The sequence below is a fragment of the Lagenorhynchus albirostris genome, chromosome 1 (assembly GCF_949774975.1).
Source record: "Lagenorhynchus albirostris chromosome 1, mLagAlb1.1, whole genome shotgun sequence".
Classification (NCBI taxonomy): domain Eukaryota; kingdom Metazoa; phylum Chordata; class Mammalia; order Artiodactyla; family Delphinidae; genus Lagenorhynchus; species Lagenorhynchus albirostris.
Window position 1 is genome coordinate 63,827,264 of NC_083095.1, and position 20,398 is coordinate 63,847,661.

Here is a 20,398-nt window from a genome sequence, read left to right on the forward strand (position 1 = left end):
TCTCCCTAAATATAAGGAAACAGTAGATATGAGTAGAAATTAATAGGAGATAAAACTGCAGTAGAGCCAAAAGTTTGTTCTTTGAAAAAGACACAAACTGGATAAACCTTTGTTGAAATTGATTTGGGGGGGGGTCACAACAAAAAATTAGGGCTAAAAATGGAAGCAACATAACTACAGATGGAGCAGAAATTTAAAGATAAGTGGGGGGGCTTCCCTGGTGGCGCAGTGGTTGAGAGTCTGCCTGCCGATGCAGGGGACACGGGTTCGTGCCCCAGTGTGGGAGGATCCCACATGCCGCGGAGCGGCTGGGCCCGTGAGCCATGGCCGCTGAGCCTGCACGTCCGGAGCCTGTGCTCCGCAACGGGAGAGGCCACAACAGTGAGAGGCCCGCATACCGCAAAAAAATAAATAAATAAAAATAAAGATAAGGGGATAACATAACAATTTTATAGCAGTAAATTTGAAAATAGAGGCCAAAAAGGAGCAAAATCCTAGAAAAGTGCAAATTATAAAAATGGATTAAAGAAAAAATTTAAAATGTGAATCGTCCTAAACCATTAAAAATTTGGAATTCATATTAAAAGCCTTCCTATAAGGAAAACATCAGTCCTAGGCAACTTTATGGTGAATCTGCCAAATTTTAAAGAAGCAGATAATTCCAATCTTACACAAACTCTTTCAGGCAAAAGAAATAGAAAGAAGAAACACTCCCCAACCATTTAAGCAATATGACAGTGACTGAAACAAGAGAGAAGTCTAATTCTTCAGCACAGCATAAAAGTCCAGGCAGGTCACCAGGAATCCAGGCTCCTTCTGTCTTGTTGGTACTGTCATCCTTAGGGTTTTGCTGCCATCCTCATGTTCCAAAATGATTTATCACCTTGTCTCCATTCTATCTAGTTGGAAGAGGGAAAGAAGAAAAAGAGGCATAACCCAGAGGTTACATATAATGCTTCTGCTCCCACCTCTTTGACCAGTAGTTTCTAATGTAGCCATGTTTACTAGGGAAAGAGGGTCTGGGAAATGTTGTCCTTCTTTTGGATTGCTAGGTGCCTAATAATTAAGGGTTCTGTTACCTTAAAGCAAAGGTTAGTAAACTATAGCCCATTGGCTAAATCTGCCCTGCCCCCTGTTTTAATATGACCCATGAGCTAAAAAGAGTTTTTACAGTTTTAAATAGTTGAAAAAATTTTATGAAGAATGATATTTTGTGAAGTGAAAATTACATGAAATTCAGACTCAGTGACCATAAATAAATTTTTATTGAATATAGCCATGCTCATTCATTTACGTATTGTCTATGGCTGCTTTCATGCTACAGTGGCAGAGTTGAGTAGCTGTGACAAAAACCATATGACCCACACAGCTTAAAATATTTACTAGCTAGCCCTTTACAGAAGTAGTTTGCTGACTCCTGCCTTAGACGAAGGACTGAATGTATGGTGCAAAATAACTAACAGACTGTGCCCACACTCTCCAGTATGGAGATGGAAGATTTTTGTGTGTCCCTTTATATTTAAGTGTGTCAGTTTCTTATTAACATAGTATATTAGTCTATTTATGCTGCCATAACAAAATATTACAGACTGGGTGGCTTAAACAACAAATTTATTTCATCACAGTTCTGGAGGCTGGAAGTACAAGATCAAGGCGGGTTGATCAAGCAGGGTTGATTTCTGGTGAGGCCTCTCTCAGCTGGTGATAGCACCTTCTCACTGTATCCTCACATGACCTTTCCTCTGTGCCCACAAGTGGAGAGGGAGCTCTGGTCTCTCTTCCTTAAAGACACCAGTCCTGTCGGATTAGGGCCCTGCCCTTATGATCTCATTTAACCTTAATCACCTCGTTAAAGGCCCTGTCTCCAAATTCAGTCACACTGGGGTTTAGAACTTCAACCTATGAATTGGGGGTATGGGGGGGTGGCGCATACAGTTTAGTCCAAAACGTATAGTAACTTGGGGTAGCTTGTATCATATTTTTCTAATGAAAATTTAAAGTATGATGATGGTGATCAAAGGTTGTTTCGATTATAGGGAAAAGGGGACAAAATGGATTTAAAGAATGTACAAGGCAAGAAGAGGTCAACTGTGTAACAAGAGAGCCTCTTACTGCTGATGAGGAAGAAGCTTTAAAACAGGAACACCAACGAAAAGAGAAAGAGCTCTTAGAAAAAATCCAGAGTGCCATAGCATGCACCAATATCTTTCCCTTGGGCCGCGACCGCATGTATAGGCGGTATTGGATTTTCCCTTCTATTCCTGGATTGTTTATTGAAGAGGATTATTCTGGTCTCACTGAAGACATGCTGTTGCCTAGATCTTCATCATTTCAGGATAATGTACAGCCTCAAGATCCTCAGGTATCCACTAAAACTGGAGATTCTTTGATGTCTGAATCTACCTCCAGCATTGACCAAGGTCCGTGTGATGATTCTGCGCAGCTGCCAAAACCAGTGCATAAGCCAAATCGGTGGTGCTTTTACAGTTCTTGTGAACAGCTGGACCAGCTTATTGAAGCTCTTAATTCTAGAGGACATAGAGAAAGTGCCTTAAAAGAAACTTTGTTGCAAGAGAAACGCAGAATATGTGCACAGCTAGCCCGTTTTTCTGAAGAGAAGTTTCATTTTTCAGGTAAATTTTCAATGGAACCTATTTCCTTTATTTTTCTTTCCCAATAATCTCTGGCTCAGGATTAAACATTTTTCAAACTATTAGAGCTGTGTTTAAAACAACTTCTCTTTCCTTTGGACTATGCTCTCAGTTCCTAAGTTAGGGAAAGTTTGCCAGTTAGAGAAATAAGGTTTTCTAGATTCCACTGGCTTCCATTTGGATTATGAGAAACACAGCTGACAATGTGAGAAGTTATGTACTCTTCCTGATCTCATTCCTTGATCAGTAGATTGAATACCTGAGGCACTAAGGTTACCATCGGTTTTTGAGATCTAATAATGAGTGAGTTCACTCACTAAAGGTTTTGGCTGAGGGTCCAGGGACAGTTTCCATGAGTGATCACGCCTTTGGAGATGGGCTGCAAGGACAGATCAGGTAGCAATATTTCTTATTTGATGGCTGGTCTATTGATGACAGATAAGAGAAAGCAGTAAGGCATTTATAGGTGTAAATGAAATTTTCTAGGTAGAGAACTCTTAAATTTAGGGTCATATTATTACCATGACTACTTTAATTCTCTTCAGGATTAAAAACTGTTGATCGCAATTCTTTAACAGCTTTAAAGCTGAGATTTTAATTCATAACACTGTACAATTCACCCATTTAAAGTGTACAATTCAGTGGTTTTTTTGTATATTCTTAGATATGTGCAACCATCACACAGTCAATTTTAGAACATTTTGATCATCTCAGAAAGAAATCCCATACCCTTTAGCTGCCACCCCTGTAGACCTAAGCAACCACAAATCTATTTTCTGTTACTGTAAATTTCCTTGTTTGAATATTTTATATGACTGGTATCATATAGTATATGGTCTTTTGTGATTGACTTCTTTCACTTAGCATAATGTTTTCAAGGTTCATTTAAGTTGTACTTCATTCCCTTTTATGGCCAATTAATGTTCATTGTATACTATATTTTACTTATCCATGTTAGTTGATGGACATTTCTGTTGTTTCCACCTCTTGGCTATTACGGATAATGCTGCTATAAACATTTGTGTACAAATTTTTGCTGTCACATGTTTTCATTTCTCTTGGGTATATACCTAAGAGTGAAATTACTAGATCATATGGTAATTCTGTTTAATCATTTGAGGAACTTCCAGACTGTTTCCTAAAGTGGCTCACCATTTTATATTGAGGGTTAAAATTTCTCCATGTCCCTGTCAACACTTGTTATTACCTGACTTTTTGATTCTAGCCATTCTAGAGGTATGAAGTGGTCTCTCATTGTGGTTTTGATGTGTATTTCCCAAATGACTAATGATCTTGAGCATCTTCGCATGGTCTTATTGGCCATTTGTATATCTTCTTTAAGGAAGATATGGTCTGATACGAAGTGTGTTCAGGGGAATTCCCTGGCGGTCCAGTGGTTAGGACTCAGAGCTTTCACTGTTGTGGGCCCCTGGTTGGCAAACTAAGATCCCACAAGCCTCGCGACTCAGCCAAAAAAAAAGAAAGAAAGAAAAGCATGTTCAGATCCTTTGCTCATTTTTTAATTGTATTCTTTGTCTTTCTATTGAGTTGTAAGAGTTCTTTACATATTCTAGATACAAATCACTTATCAGATAAATGGTGTGCAAACATTTTCTCCTTTTTTTTTCCCCCCGCACTTGAGGATTTACTGAGTGTTTTTATATCTGTTGTCTCACAATCATACAGTCAGATGGGTAATTGTATTTTTTAATGAGAAAATAATAATAAAGATATTTGATAACTATTTCAGACAAACCTCAAACTGATAGCAAACCTACATATAGTCGGGGAAGATCCTCCAATGCATATGATCCATCTCAGATGTCTGCAGAAAGGCAGCTTGAGTTGAGGTTGAGAGATTTTCTTTTGGATATTGAAGACAGAATTTACCAAGGAACATTAGGAGCAATCAAGGTTTGTCCCTGTTCCCATTTTAAATTTGCCTAATTACCAGAATATTGGCCATATTTGTTAATTTATTTGATATAGTCAAGGCATGTGTGTTCTGAATAAATACCAGGAAGTGATATATTTTTTTATGAAATCTAACTTTATTCCCCTGTATCAAATTGTTTATATATAGATAGAAATCTTTCTTAAATATGCTGTATGACTATCTGCTTTCTTAAACAGAATTTAATGAACATAATTGACCTTTTTTAATATTAACTTTTGGTGTTTAAAAGTATCTGTTTTATGGCATTTTCATCCGAGATGTTGAAATGTGTAAGGATATTTTCTTCTTCCTTGACTAGCTCCTGCCTCCTCTGCTGAGTCTGGTTTGTTTATTGGTTTCTTTGTTACCTTTTTAAAATCTGTAAGTAATTCATGCTTGGTATGTGTGTTCTGTTCATTCCTTTGCTATCATCTGTCACTTTTTTGCTACTGTCAGGTGACCAATCTTAGAGTTGTTTATGATTTCACTATATAGAGAGTAAGGTATTAAAGCTTCCATCTATGAATGATATGAATTCCATTTTGGCCACTTAGTAACCTTATTTTTAGACCCCTTTTTGATTCACAATCTGTTCTAGAATATTCATGACTTTTTCATATGTACATTGAACCTCATACTTCTTAGGAACAGTATATGTCATTTTTCAGGGTTAGTAAATTTGGTTTTTGTTACAGGTTACAGACCGAAACATCTGGAGATCAGCATTAGAAAGTGGACGGTATGAGCTGTTAAATGAGGAAAACAAGGAAAATGGTATAATTAAAACTGTGAATGAAGATGTAGAGGAGATGGAAATTGATGAGCAAGCAAAGGTCATAGTAAAAGACAGGTACAAAAAGGATTTTCTAAAGTAATCATCACTTTTCCTTGCCATTTTATACTTTTTTTTTAAGTAAATGTTTCTTTTTCTTCAAAAAATTGTTTTAAAATCTTATTGTGAGGACCTTAATATTTGTAACCACTGAAGTGATGATTTTGCTAAACCACAGGTTCTCTGTCACTCCACTTAGTACTAAAGCAGCTGAAAGACACCTTGTTAGGATGATATTATAGTTACTCAAGTTTTTAAAAACTCTTTGAACTTAAGATTTTATTAATTTCAGAAAGTAGCTTTACACTGTCCATTTGTCTTTTCTGTAGGAATACTTAGTAAACTGTAATAGACTAAAATATTATTTGAGCCATTAGTCAGAACCTATTTATCTATAGACAGATACTTTTACTTTTTCAGAGTTATTTTGGATAGTATCTGCCCTTAAGGATAAGTTTTATTGTCTAGAAGGAAATGGTGGAGAGACATTAAGCTAACAATTATAGAACAGGGTCAGAGTTCTGGTAGTAAATACCCAATGCAAATGTAACACAGGAGGGCTTCTTATCTTGGTAGAATATGGAAAACAGCAAAGGAAGTGCAAGAGGAAGTGACTGTGAACCTGAGACCTAAAGGTGGAAAGGATATGAGACTGGGAGGGAAGACATTATACCAAAGGCTTTGAGTGAATGAGCTTGTACTTTTTTTTTTTTAACATCTTTATTGGAGTATAATTGCTTTACAATGGTGTGTCAGTTTCTGCTTTATAGCAAAGTGAATCAGCTATACGTATACATACATCCCCGTATCTCCTCCCTCTTGCGTCTCCCTCCCACCCTCCCCATCCCACCCCGCTAGGCAGTCACAAAGCACCGAGCTGATCTCCCTGTGCTATGCGGCTGCTTCCCACTAGCTATCTATTTTACGTCTGGTAGTGTATGTGTAAGTCCATGCCACTCTCTCACTTCGTCCCAGCTTACCCTTCCCCCTCCCCGTGTTCTCAAGTCCATTCTAATGATCGTTTTAGCTGCAGCATGGAGATTTATTGCAAAGGGAGTAAGATTGGAGGCGAAGGAACTGGTTAGTTAGGAGGCAGCTATAAGTAAAAGTTGAAGCACGAGAAACAGAGATAAGCTGCCTGAGATACTTATCCCTTAAGGTCCTCTCTGAAACCTTTCCCCTAAGCTTTGTCTCATCCACCTTCCCTCCTCTCGATATCTGCCCTTGTAATGTCCTTAAATTACTTGATAGTTAGTTTAGCTCTTGATTCATGTTTTTATCTCCCTTTCCTATTAGCTTATGATAACTCCTAGAGATTGAGGGAAACTATTTCTTACACAGATACGAGTAAGCATTTGGATAAATAAGTGGATTCAAGTTTCACCTAATAGTGTTTTTAAGTACTATAAAACTCTTCAATTTTTTTGTGTGAATATGATCTTTATAGCACAACATAGAAAAGTATGAAATAATCTGAAAATTAATGATAAGTGGAAAAAGAAAATACAACCATGGGTTAAAATATTAGATATATACTTTGATGGGACATTTTTATGACAAATATAAATATAATTTTATTCTTTTATTCTGTTTCCAAGATTTCTTCAACATATAAGACCTTGAAGGTAATCATAGTTTGAAATATATATATGTATTTTTGAAAATCAGCAGAAAGACCTATGGTTTAGGAAAGAAAGCTGAAAGATAATTTGTATTAGTAAATGCCTTACCCGAAATTTAAAAATTCTCTGAAAGATGGAACTGGCTTGCTTTGTACAGTACTCTCTACTTATTCAAGTTTGCTTCAGAGAAAGAATTCTTAGCCCAGCCTTATCAATCATATTCTGAGTTACTGGGAGGAGAGAGAACACTGTGAGTCACTGTACCTGCACCCCTGCGTGTGAGATCCTTGTTATATGTGGCTGTAGATATGACACATTTAAACTGGGAATGTTTTTCAAGTATTCCTTAATTGCCTATTCTTTATTTTGTGGATTCGATTGAAGACTTGCTCTTAACAAAACTTTATGTGTGGTGCTATGGGGAATAAGATAATCCCTGTCCTCACTGTTCAATGTTTTAATTGTAGACTTTTGGGCATAAAAACAGAATCTCCGAGTACTGTCTCAACTAATGCAAGTACACCGCAGTCAGTGAGCAACGTGGTTCATTATCTTGCAATGGCACTCTTTCAAATAGAGCAGGGCATTGAGCGGCGTTTTCTCAAAGCTCCACTTGGTAAGTATCTGTTTTTAATTCAAAAGATTAGTTATATTTTAAATGCTTTTGAATTGCCCTTTAATTGATAGAACTTTATTGTCTGGCATAATAAAATTGATTGACTAATTTGAACATTTTAAGATTGCATTTTCATTTTAAAATATGAGTTCTTTCAGGTGAGATTTATTTTTTTAATAATACTTAAATACTTTAAAAAATTTTTTTCTAGGTATTCATTCATTTTAATGAATGTCTATTTAACTATTTCTGTCAATCTCTTCTTTTATGAACTTTTCTTCTGAAGAAAGATTACCAAATCCTGTGACTAGCCAGACCCTGAATAATCAAGGACTATACATAAATTTGTTGTTGTTGTTATTTAAAACAGAACCTCAAAGAAGCTACTTATATGTCCCCCATTAGGGGTATGGTTTAATAATATGGTCATTCACCTGAGCACTGTGTACGAAGTACCAAATCAGAAATACCAGGTGTTAAAGGGTACACAGATGAGGAAATGCTCTGTAATTTATGGTTAGGATGACAGAAATAATTCTATCAGGAATGTGTTTCAGCAATTGTGAAATTAATATGCTTTTAGGGACTAATCTAGGAACATACTCATTATGTCTTTAGGAAAAATATATGTGTCAAGTTCCAAATCAATTTTCATGTCATAACTGCCTCTACTTCCCTGTGGTCTTTCTGAAAAATGGAATTAATTTATAATTCATCATATTGAGATAGTTTATATCTCAGTAGTGGGGTACTAGAAGAAACAATTTTTTTAAATGATATATTTTTGGTCTCATATTGAGAGAGCAACTTGAGGAGATGAAAATTCTTTAAAAATGATTTGAATGTTACTTTGTTGAGTAGTAAGAACAAAACTTTCATAAATAGATGGTGCTAACAGAGCAATTTTGGAACGTCAATATATTTGTAAAATGTTATTTTTAAATTGAAGGATTTGTGGCTAGTATCTCATTATTCTAATAAACCTATCCATATTTTTATATTTTTTATAAATTGATAATTCCACCATGAGCTTAATAACTCACTTTTCACATCAAAAGTAGCACTTGTAAGAAATAAAATACATATGATCATAAAGATATTCAAATTTGTATTTGTTGTATCACTGCTATTTTGTCTTCAGTATTTCTTAATATTTTCTGTGTTCAAATCAAATTACATGTACAAGGGATCTCTGTATTGTTTCTTACAAACACATGTGAATTTACAATTACTTCAATTAGAAGTTATTTGTAAGTCATAGAGCTCTTATAAATGTAAGGTGTTACTACTACTCATTAATTCTGTGATTCCTAAAGGGGTGAGGGATAAAATGCAATTCTGCTGATTTTTCCACTTCTGAAATTGCCGTCAATTAAAGTTATTTATACGTTTGGGGGGATCAAATTAATTATTTAGTGTGTTTGTCTTTTCTTCAGTACATTTTATTAAATATTTACACAAAGGGAAAAAGTTAACACTGAGAGATGTTGCAACTTACATCTCATAGGTTTTGTAAGAGCAGAGAACTATAGTGTTCCTTATGCTTGTTTGTATACAGTAGCATTAGAACATTCATTTCAAGCTGAGACATAGAAACAATTTTAATTTGGGATCTTAAAAAAATAAATGAAATAAGACAAGTTCAACATACCTTACTTACTTCGTAAATGTTGGTCAGAGTCAGATGTTGATCATTTGTAATATGGATGTTACCGTCTACCATTGCTGCTTCAAAGTTAGTAGAAGAACTGGTGTCTGTAACTATGTTTAAGCCTTTGAACAGTCTGTTTTGAATGAGACCGCAGGAAATGGAGGTACCTCTAGAGTTTTAAGATAGTCTAAATATTTGGAGCAAGGTAATCAAGAATATCCTTAATCCGGAAGAGAAAAGGGGGTTCCACTTCATGAATGTTTGAGATAGAATATTTATTAAAATCCTCCATTCTCTTGATAATTTTTCAACATAGCAAATTAACTATAGTAGGAATTATCCCAGTTTAGCTTCAGAAATTATTTCAGTTTCTTGAGGAAGCAAGTAAGAAATAAAATTTCTACTTATGTTCCACCTTCTCTAGTATGTCCCTCTTAGGCTAGTGATCAATTGCATTGATAAAACTAGGCTTTTTTAGCTTGGGGAACGTAATCCTATTTCAGTTAATGATTTTAGGTAACGTGTGAGAATTGTTTAAGTTGATAATTTAATCATTTATAAAGTCATCCATATGGTTAAACCCTTAAGCTATAGGGAAAAAAATTGTCAAACTAACTTTATCAATTTGAAATTAGGTAGCACAGAAATTAATAAAGATCAAAAGGGAGATAGAAAAAAAGACAAGAAAAAGAGAGAGGAAGATCAGTCTAGTGTGACAGATGGTAAATTTTTAACTTTTTAAAGAATTCTGTATTTTTAAAGAACTATGATTTTACTTTCTTTACTGTTGAATACTGGTTTACATATTTAGCCTTTGAAGGAAAAACCTTGGATTTGGTTTTTTGGAAGAGAATGGTGTTGGGGGTAATATCATCTTCCTAACATTTTTCTTTCTACATTTCATACCTCAGCTAATCAAACTCTTTTAAGCTGGTATATAAAAAATTGACATCGTTGAACCTTAGTATACTTAGTTATTAGTTAAAAGAATTAACAGCTATGGAATGTATATTTACTTATTCTACATATAGTATTTATTCACAGCATTTTTTTTCCTTTACTAGCATAGGGAGAATTATGGAGTAGGAGATGTTATTGTTTTATCTCCTAGAGAAGCTTACATGGCATGGTGACATGGATTAATGTATAGTGGCAGTTAACAGTATAAAATCTCCCAGTGTGATATTTGATTATATGAATCTACCATTATTTTATATCAGTAAAATACTTTTAAATTTTTATTTATTTATGGCTGCATTGGGTCTTCATTGCCGCACGTGGGCTTTCTCTAGTTGCAGCGAGCGGGGGCTACTCTTCGTTGCAGTGCGCAGGCTTCTTATTGCAGTGGCTTCTCTTGTTGTGGAGCACGGGCTCTAGGTGCGCAGGCTTCAGTAGTTGTGGCTCGCAGGCTCTAGAGCACAGGCTCAGTAGTTGTGGCACAGGGCTTAGTTGCTCTGCGGCATGTGGGATCTTCCCAGACCAGGGATCAAACCAGTGTCCCCTGCACTGGCAGGCAGATTCTGAACCACTGTGTCACCTGGGAAGTCCCTAGTAAAATACTTCTAATTAGCAATATCTTGAGGCACAGAGGGGTTAAGCAACTTGCCCAGGCTCATATGGGGAGCAAGTACTCAACCTCAAGACAGACTGACTCCATAGCCTACATTCTCTTAATTATTATGACACGGTACATGAGGTTTTATTTGAGGATAATAGTAGAAAATATGGTGTGATAGGACCAAACTTTTTGTGGAGTCATATATCTTGCAGAATTTTGACATGATGTGGTAGGCCCTTTATAATTAAGTGTAATGTCTTAGGAAAACTAAGGTAGTTGCAGTATTGAAGATCAATCGAAGGTGGATATCACAAGCAAATGTACAATGATAGACAGGCGAGATTAATGGCAATTAAATGACTTTTCTTTTTTTGGTGGTGGTTTTTATTTTATTTTTGTTAACATCATTATTGGAGTATAATTGCTTTACAATGGTGTGTTAGTTTCTGCTTTATAGCAAAGTGAATCAGCTATACATATACATATATTCCCATATCTACTCCCTCTTGTGTCTCGCTTCCACCCTCCCTATCCCACCCCTCTAGGTGGTCACAAAGCACCGAGCTGATCTCCCTGTGCTATGCGGCTGCTTCCTGCTAGCTATCAGTTTTACATTTGGTAGTATATATAAGTCCATGCCACTCTCTCACTTTGTCCCAGCTTACCCTTCCCCCTCCCCATGTCCTCAAGTCCATTCTCTATGTCTGCGTCTTTATTCCTGTCTTGCCCCTAGGTTATGCATAACCTTTTTTTTTCTTTTTTTTAGATTCCATATATATGTGTTAGCATACGGTGTTTGTTTTTCTCTTTTTGACTTACTTCACTCTGTATGACAGACTCTAGGTCCATCCACCTCACTACAAATAACTCCATTTCGTTTCTTTTTATGGCTGAGTAATTATTCCATTGCCTGTATGTGCCACATCGTCCTTATCCATTCATCTGTCAATGGACACTTAGGTTGCTTCCATGTCCTGGCTATTGTAAATACAGCTGCAATGAGCATTGTGGTACATGACTCTTTTTGAATTATGGTTTTCTCAGGGTTTGCCCGGTAGTAGGATTGCTGGGTAATATGGTAGTTCTATTTTTACTTTTTTAAGGAACCTCCATACTGTTCTCCATAGTGGCTGTATCAATTTACATTCCCACCAACAGTGTAAGAGGGTTCCCTTTTCTCCACACCCTCTCCAGCATTTATTGTTTGTAGATTTTTTGATGATGGCCATTCTGAGTGGTGTGAGGTGATACCTCATTGTAGTTTTCATTTGCATTTCTCTAATGATTAGTAATGTTGAGCATTCTTTCATGTGTTTGTTGGCAATCTGTACAACTTCTTTGGAGAAATGTCTATTTAGGTCTCCTGCCCATTTTTGGATTGGGTTGTTTGTTTTTTTGATATTGAGCTGCATGAGCTGCTTGTATATTTTGGAGATTAATCCTTTGTCAGTTGGTTCATTTGCAAATATTTTCTCCCATTCTGAGGGTTGTCTTTTCATCTTGTTTATGGTTTCCTTTGCTGTGCAAAAGCTTTTAGGTTTCATTAGGTCCCATTTGTTTATTTTTGTTTTTAATTCCATTTTTCTAGGAGGTGGGTCAAAAAGGGTCTTGCTGTGATTTATGTCATAGAGTGTTCTGCCTATGTTTTCCTCTAAGAGTTTGATAGTGTCTGGCCTTACATTTAGGTATTTCATCCACTTTCAGTTTACGTTTGTGTATGGTGTTAGGGAGTGTACTAATTTCATTGTTTTACATGTACCTGTCCAGTTTTCCCAGCACCACTTATTGAAGAGGCTGTCCTTTCTGCACTGTACATTCCTGCCTCCTTTATCAAAGATAAGGTGACCAGGGCTTCCCTGGTGGCGCAGTGGTTGAGAGTCCGCCTGCCGATGCAGGGGACACGGGTTCGTGCCCCGGTCTGGGAAGATCCCACAGGCCGCGGAGCGGTGGGGCCCGTGAGCCATGGCTGCTGAGCCTACCTGTCCAGAGCCTGTGCACTGCAACAGGAGAGGCCACAACAGTGAGAGGCCCGTGTACCGCAAAAAAAAAAAAAAAAAAAAAAGATAAGGTGACCATATGTGCGTGGGTTTTTCTCTGGGCTTTCTATCCTGTTCCATTGATCTATCTTTCTGTTTTTCTGCCAGTACCATACTGTCTTGATTACTATAGCTTTGTAGTATAGTCTGAAGTCAGGGAGCCTGATTCCTCCAGCTCCGTTTTTCATTCTCAAGATTGCTTTGGCTATTTGGGGTCTTCTGTGTTTCCATACAAATTGTGAAATTTTTTGTTCTAGTTCTGTGACAAATGCTACTGGTAGTTTGATAGGGACTGCATTGAATCTGTAGATTGCTTTGGGTAGTATAGTCATTTTCACAGTGTTGCTTCTTCCAATCCAAGAACATCGTATATCTCTCCATCTGTTTGTATCATCTTTAATTTCTTTCATCAGTGTTTTATAGTTTCCTGAGTACAAGTCTTTCTCCTCCTTAGGTAGGTTTATTCCTAGATATTTTATTCTTTTTCTTGCAATGGTAAATGGGAGTGTTTCTTAATTTCTCTTTCAGATTTTTCATCATTAGTGTATAGGAGTGCAAGAGATTTCTGTGTATTAATTTTGTATCCTGCTACTTTACCAACTGCATTGATTAGCTCTAGTAGTTTTCTGGTAGCATCTTTAGGATTCTCTATGTATAGTATCATGCCATCTGGAAACAGTGACCGTTTTACTTCTTCTTTTCCGATTTGGATTCCTTTTATTTCTTTTTCTTCTCTGATTGCTGTGGCTAAAACTTCCAAAACTGTGTTGAATAAAGTGGTGAGAGTGGGCGATCTTCTCTTGTTCCTGATCTTAGTGGAAATGGTTTTGGTTTTTCACCATTGAGAACAATGTTGGCTGTGGGTTTGTCATATATGGCCTTTATTATGTTGAGGTGTCTTCCCTCTATGCCTACTTTCTCGAGGGTTTTTATCATAAATGGGTAGTGAATTTTGTCAAAAGCTTTTTCTGCATCTATTGAGATGATCTTATGGCTTTTCTCCTTCAATTTGTTAATATGGTGTATCACATTGATTGTTTTGCATATATTGAAGAATCCTTGCATTCCTGGGATAAACCCCACTTGATCATGGTGTATGATCCTTTTAATGTGCTGTTGGATTCTGTTTGCTAATATTTTGTTGAGGATTTTTGCATCTATGTTCATTAGTGATATTGGCCTGTAGTTTTCTTTCTTGGTGACATCTTTGTCTGATTTTGGTATCAGGGTGATGGTGGTCTTGTAGAATGACTTTGGGAAGGTTCCTCCCTCTGCTATATTTTGGAAGAGTTTGAGAAGGATAGGTGTTAGCTCTTCTCTAAAGGTTTGATAGAATTCACCTGTGAAGCCATCTGGCCCTAGGCTTTTGTTTTTTGGAAGATTTTTAATCACAGTCTCAATTTCAGTGCTTGTTATTGGTCTGTTTATATATATATTTTTGTTTGTTTTTGTTTTTGCGGTACTCCGGCCTCTCACTACTGTGGTCTCTCCCGCTGTGGAGCACAGGCTCCGGACATGCAGGCTCAGTGGCCATGGCTCACTGGCCCAGCCGCTCCGCGGCATGTGGGATCCTCCCAGACCAGGGCACGAACCCGTGTCCCCTGCATCAGCAGGCAGACTCTCAACCGCTGCGCCAGCAGGGAAGCACTGGTCTGTTTATATTTTTATTTCTTCCTGGTTCAGTCTCAGAAGGTTGTGTTTTTCTAAGAATTTGTCCATTTCTTCCAGGTTGTCCATTTTATTGGCATAGAGTTGCTTGTAGTAATCCCTCATGATCCTTTGTATTTCTGCAGTGTCAGTTGTTACTTCTCCTTTTTCATTTCTAATTCTATTGGTTTGAGTCTTCTCCCTTTTTTTCTTGATCAGTCTGGCTAGTGTTTTATCAATTTTGTTTATCTTCTCAAAGACCCAGCTTTTAGTTTTATTGATCTTTGCTCTCGTTTCCTTCATTTCTTTTTCATTTATTTCTGATATATATGATTTCTTTCCTTCTGCTAACTTTGGGGTTTTTTTGGTCTTCTGTCTCTAATTGCTTTAGGTGTAAGGTTAGGTTGTTTATTTGAGATGTTTCTTGTCTCTTCAGGTAGGATTGTATTGCTATAAACTTCCCTCGTAGAACTGCTTTTGCTGCATCCCATAGGCTTTGGGTTGTCGTGTTTTCATGGTCATTTTGTTTCTAGGTATTTTTTGATTTCCTTTTTGATTTCTTCAGTGATCTCTTGGTTATTAAGTAGTGTATTTTTTAGCCTCTATGTGTTTGTATTTTTTACAGATTTTTTTCCTGTAATTGATATCTAGTCTCATAGCATTGTGGTCAGAAAAGATACTTGATACGATTTCAATTTTCTTAAATTTACCAAGGCTTGATTTGTGACCCAAGATATGATTTACCCTGGAGAATGTTCCATGAGCACTTGAGAAGAAAGTGTATTCTGTTGTTTTTGGATGGAATGTCCTATATATATCAATTAAGTCCATCTTGTTTAATGTGTCTTTTAAAACTTGTGTTTCCTAATTTATTTTCCTTTTGGATGATCTGTCCATTGGTGAAAGTGGGGTGTTAAAGTCCCCTACTCTGATTGTGTTACTGTTGATATGCCCTTTTTATGGCTGTTAGCATTTGCCTTTTGTATTGAGGTGCTCCTATGTTGGGTTCATAAATATTTACAATTGTTATTTCTCCTTCTTGGATTGATCCCTTGATCATTATGTAGTGTCCTTCTTTGTCTCTTGTAATAATCTTTATTTTAAAGTCTATTTTGTCTGATAACGAGAATAGCTACTCCAGCTTTCTTTTGATTTCCATTTGCATGGAATATCTGTTTCCATCCCCTCACTTGTGGTCTGTATGTGTCCCTAGGTCTGAAGTGGGTCTCTTGTAGACAGCATATATGTGGGTCTTGTTTTTGTATCCATTCAGCCAATCTGTGTCTTTTGGTGGGAGCATTTAATCCATTTACATTTAAGGTAATTATCAATATGTATGTGCCTATTAACATTTTATTAATTGTTTTGGGTTTGTTATTGTAGGTCTTTTCCTTCTCTTGTGTTTCCTGCCTAGAGAAGTTCCTTTAGCATTTGTTGTTAAGCTGGTTTGGTGGTGCTGAATTCTCTTAGCTTTTGCTTGTCTGTAAAGGTTTTAATTTCTCCGTCGAATCTGAATGAGATCCTTACTGGATAGAGTAATCTTGGTTGTAGGCTGTTCCTTTTCATCACTTTAAATATGTCCTGCCACTCCCTTCTGGCTTGCAGAGTCTCTGCTGAAAGATCAGCTGTTAACCTTATGGGGATTCCCTTGTGTGTTATTTGTTGTTTTTCCCTTGCTGCTTTTAATATTTTTTCTTTGTATTTAATTTTTGATAGTTTGATTAACATGTGTCTTGTTTCTCCTTGGACATATCCTGTATGGGACTCTCTGTGCTTCCTGGACTTGATTGGCTATTTCCTTTCCCATATTAGGGAAGTTTTCAAGTTATAATCTCTTCAAATATTTTCTCAGTCCCTTTTTGTTTCTCTTCTTCTTCTGGAACCCCTATAATTCGAATGTTGGTGTGTTTAATGTTGTCCCTGAGACTGTCCTCAATTCTTTTCGTTCTTTTTTCTTTATTCTGCTCTGCAATAGTTATTTTCACTATTTTATCTTCCAGGTCACTTGTCCATTCTTCTGCCTCAGTTATTCTGTTATTGATTCCTTCTACAGAATTTTTAATTTCATTTATTGCATTGTTCATCATTGTTTGTTTGCTCTTTAATTTTTCTAGGTCCTTGTTAAACGTTGTATTTTCTCTATTCTATTTCCAGGATTTTGGATCATTTTTACTATCATTACTCTGATTTTTTTTTTTTCAGGTAGACTGCCTATTTCCTCTTCATTTGTTAGGTCTGTTGAGTTTTTACCTTGCTCCTTCATCTGCTGTGTGTTTCTCTGTCTTCTCATTTTGCTTAACTTACTGTGTTTGGGGTCTCCTTTTCACAGGCTGCAGGTTCGTAGTTCCTGTTGTTTTTGGTGTCTGTCCCCAGTGGCTAAGGTTGGTTCTGTGGGTTGTGTATGCTTCCTGGTGGAGGAGACTAGTGCCTGTGTTCTGGTGGATGAGGCTGGATCTTGTCTTTCTGGTGGGCAGGACCACGTCCAGTGGTATGTTTGGGGTGTCTGTGACCTTATTATGATTTTAGGCAGCCTCTCTGCTAATGGGTGGGGTTGTGTTCCTGTCTTGCTAGTTGTTTGGCATAGGGTGTCCAGCACTGTAGCTTGCTGGTTATTGAGTGAAGCTGGGTCTTAACGTTGAGGTGGAGATCTCTGGGATATTTTCACTGTTTGATATTACGTGGAGCTGGGAAGTCTCTTGTGGACCAATGTCCTGAATTCGGCTCTCCCACCTCAGAGACACAGGCCTGACTCCTGGCCGGAGCACCGAGAGCCTGTCAGCCACAAGGCTCAGAAGAAAAGGGGGGAAAAAGAAAGAAAGAAAGGAAGAAAAAAGTAAAATAAAATAAAGTTATTAAAATAAAAAATAATTATTAAAAATAAAGAAAAATTAAAAGTAATTAAGAAAAGAAAAGAAAGAAGAGAGCAACCAAACCAAAAAACAAATCCACTAAGATAACAGTGCTAAAAACTATACTAAGAAAAAAAAACTACGGACAGACAGAACCCTAGGACAAATGGTAAAAGCAAAGCTGTACAGACAAAATCACACAACGAAGCATAGAAGCATACACATACACACTCACAAAAAGAGAAGAAGGAAAAATATATATATATCGTTGCTCCCAAAATCCACCTCCTCAATTTGGGATGATTCATTGTCTATTTAGGTATTCCACAGATGCAGGGTACATCAAGTTGACTGTGGAGATTTAATCTGCTGCTCGGAGAGATTTCCCTTTCTCTTCTTTGTTCGCACAGCTCCCTGGGTTCAGCTTTGGATTTGGCCCCGCCTCTGCGTGTAGGTCGCTGGAGGGCATCTGTTCTTCACTCAGACAGGACGGGGTTAAAGGAGCCTCTGATTCAGGGGCTCTGGCTCACTCAGGCCAGTGGGAGGGAGGGGTACAGAATGCGGGGCGAGCCTGTGGCGGCAGAGGCCGGCGTGACGTTGCAACAGCCTGAGGCGCGCCGTGTGTTCTCCCGGGGAGGTTGTCCCTGGATCATGGGACCCTGGCAGTGGTGGGCTGCATGGGCTCCCGGGAGGGGAGGTGTGGATAGTGACCTGTGGTTGCACACAGGCTTCTTGGTGGCGGCAGCAGCTGCTTTAGTGTCTCATGCCCGTCTCTGGGATCCGCACTGATAGCCACGGCTTGCGCCTGTCTCTGGAGCTCGTTTAGGCAGTGCTCTGATTCCCCTCTCCTCAGCACCCCAAAACAATGGTCTCTTGCCTCTCTGGCAGCTCCAGACTTTTTCCCAAACTCCGTCCCGGCTAGCTGTGTCTCACTAGCCCCCTTCAGGCTGTGTTCACGCAGCCAACCCCAGTCCTCTCCCTTGGATCCGACCGAAGCCCGAGCCTCAGCTCGCAGCCCCGCCCGCCCCGGCAGATGAGCAGACAAGCCTCTCGGGCTGGTGAGGGCTGGTGAGTGCTGGTCGGCACCGATCCTCTGTGTGGGAATCTCCCCACTTTGCCCTCTGCACCCCTGTGGCTGCGCTCTCCTCCGCGGCTACGAAGCTTCCCCACTCCGTCCCCTGCAGTCTCTGCCCACAAAGGGGCTTCCTAGTGTGTGGAAACCTTACCTCCTTCACAGCTCCCTCCCACTGGTACAGGTTCTGTCCCTATCCTTTTGTCTCTGTTTATTCTTTTATCTTTTGTCCTACCCAGGTACATGGGGAGTTTCTTGCTTTTTGGGAGGTCTGAGGTCTTCTGCCAGCGTTCAGTAGGTGTTCTGTAGGAGTTGTTTCACGTGTAGATGTATTTCTGATGTATCTGTGGGGAGGAAGGTGACCTCCACGTCTTACTCTTCTGCCATCTTGAACATCTCCTAAATGACTTAATAGGTTCAAATGTTTCTGTATAAAAATTCGTGCTGAAAGTTCTTTTTAAGGGGGTATTAACATTTTTTTAATTCACCTTATTTTAAAAATAATATTTTCTTGGGTTTCCCTGGTGGCACAGTGGTTGAGAGTCCGCCTGCCGATGCAGGGGACACGGGTTTGTGCCCCAGTCCGGGAAGATACCACATGCCGCGGAGCGGCTGGGCTCGTGAGCCATGGTCGCTGAGCCTGCGCGTCCGGAGCCTGTTGCTCCGCAACGGGAGAGGCCACAACAGTGAGAGGCCCGCGTACCACAAAAATATTAATAATAATATTTTCTTAGGTATAGAAGACAATATAGTTGGCATTTATACATAATTGATATTTTTAATAAGTTATATTGAGATATATAAAATTCACCCTTTTAAATTATACAGTTCAGTGGTTTTTAGTATATTCACAGTTGTACAGCCATCCACCACTATCTAATTTCAGAACATTTTCATTATCCCCAAAATAAACCTTAAATGTGATTTATACTTAGAGAGCAGTCCATCTTTTATCTGAAATGAGGCAGTAACATTCTTGATTCAAATGAATAGTAGCTGACTTGTAATCATATATAGCGAGCTTTCTAAATTACGTCAAGATTTGATACAAAGAACTAGATTACTAGATTGAGAACACATTGCCTAAGTTATTTTTCTCTTTTAACTATTGAAGTCCCCCAGCATTTGTTTTACGGATTTAAGTAATTCCTTATGTCATAAATAAGATGTGGCTCAGCAAATTTTCTTTAACACGAGGTTTTTGTTTTTAATGTCAACGTGGTCTTTTTGTGAAGTATTAGGAGAGAAGAACTGTGAATTCCAACCTATTTACACTACCAAGAAAATAGTTCTAGGAGCTATCTAGGGTTTGCCTAGGAAGTTTAATCACTTTCCCTTTTCATTTAAGATGCCAGTGACAGTGGGCGTTCTTATAAAACAGTCCTGGACCGTTGGAGAGAGTCCCTCCTTTCTTCTGCCAGTCTATCCCAAGTCTTTCTTCATCTCTCCACCTTGGATCGTAGTGTAATATGGTCTAAGTCTATACTAAACGCCCGTTGCAAGATATGCCGAAAGAAGGGTGATGCTGAAAACATGGTACTTTGTGATGGCTGTGATCGGGGTCATCATACCTACTGTGTTCGACCAAAGCTCAAGGTATTTTTTTCTTCTGCTGCTTCTCAGATTAGAATTGAGACACTGAGATTTTGAGTGACAGATGATTAATGATCATTCATTTGATTTATCAGACTGTGCCTGAAGGAGATTGGTTTTGTCCAGAGTGTCGGCCAAAGCAACGTTCTAGAAGACTCTCCTCTAGACAGAGACCATCCTTGGAAAGTGATGACGAGATGGAAGGTAGTATGGAAGGTGAGGATGATGAAGTTGATGATGATGATGAAGAGGGTCCAAGTGAGGAGGAAGAGTATGAGGTAGAACAAGATGAAGATGATTCTCAAGAAGAGGAAGACGTCAGGTAAGTCCTACCA

At 38.2% G+C, this 20,398-nt stretch overlaps 1 protein-coding gene across 3 annotated transcripts in view; it reads left to right on the plus strand.

Moving 5' to 3' along the window:
- The window catches only part of BAZ1A (bromodomain adjacent to zinc finger domain 1A), a 94,114-nt gene that overhangs the window by 66,187 nt on the left and 7,529 nt on the right, over positions 1 to 20,398 (plus strand). For 2 of the 3 annotated variants that reach the window (XM_060143694.1, XM_060143687.1), the window contains 6 exons: positions 2,037 to 2,633; positions 4,402 to 4,565; positions 5,283 to 5,437; positions 7,509 to 7,657; positions 19,819 to 20,066; positions 20,159 to 20,385. In XM_060143694.1, coding sequence (XP_059999677.1) covers positions 2,037 to 2,633; positions 4,402 to 4,565; positions 5,283 to 5,437; positions 7,509 to 7,657; positions 19,819 to 20,066; positions 20,159 to 20,385 — 1,540 coding nt within the window. The remainder of the gene's footprint in view (positions 1 to 2,036; positions 2,634 to 4,401; positions 4,566 to 5,282; positions 5,438 to 7,508; positions 7,658 to 19,818; positions 20,067 to 20,158; positions 20,386 to 20,398) is intronic. The other variant, XM_060143704.1, reaches the window with a different exon arrangement.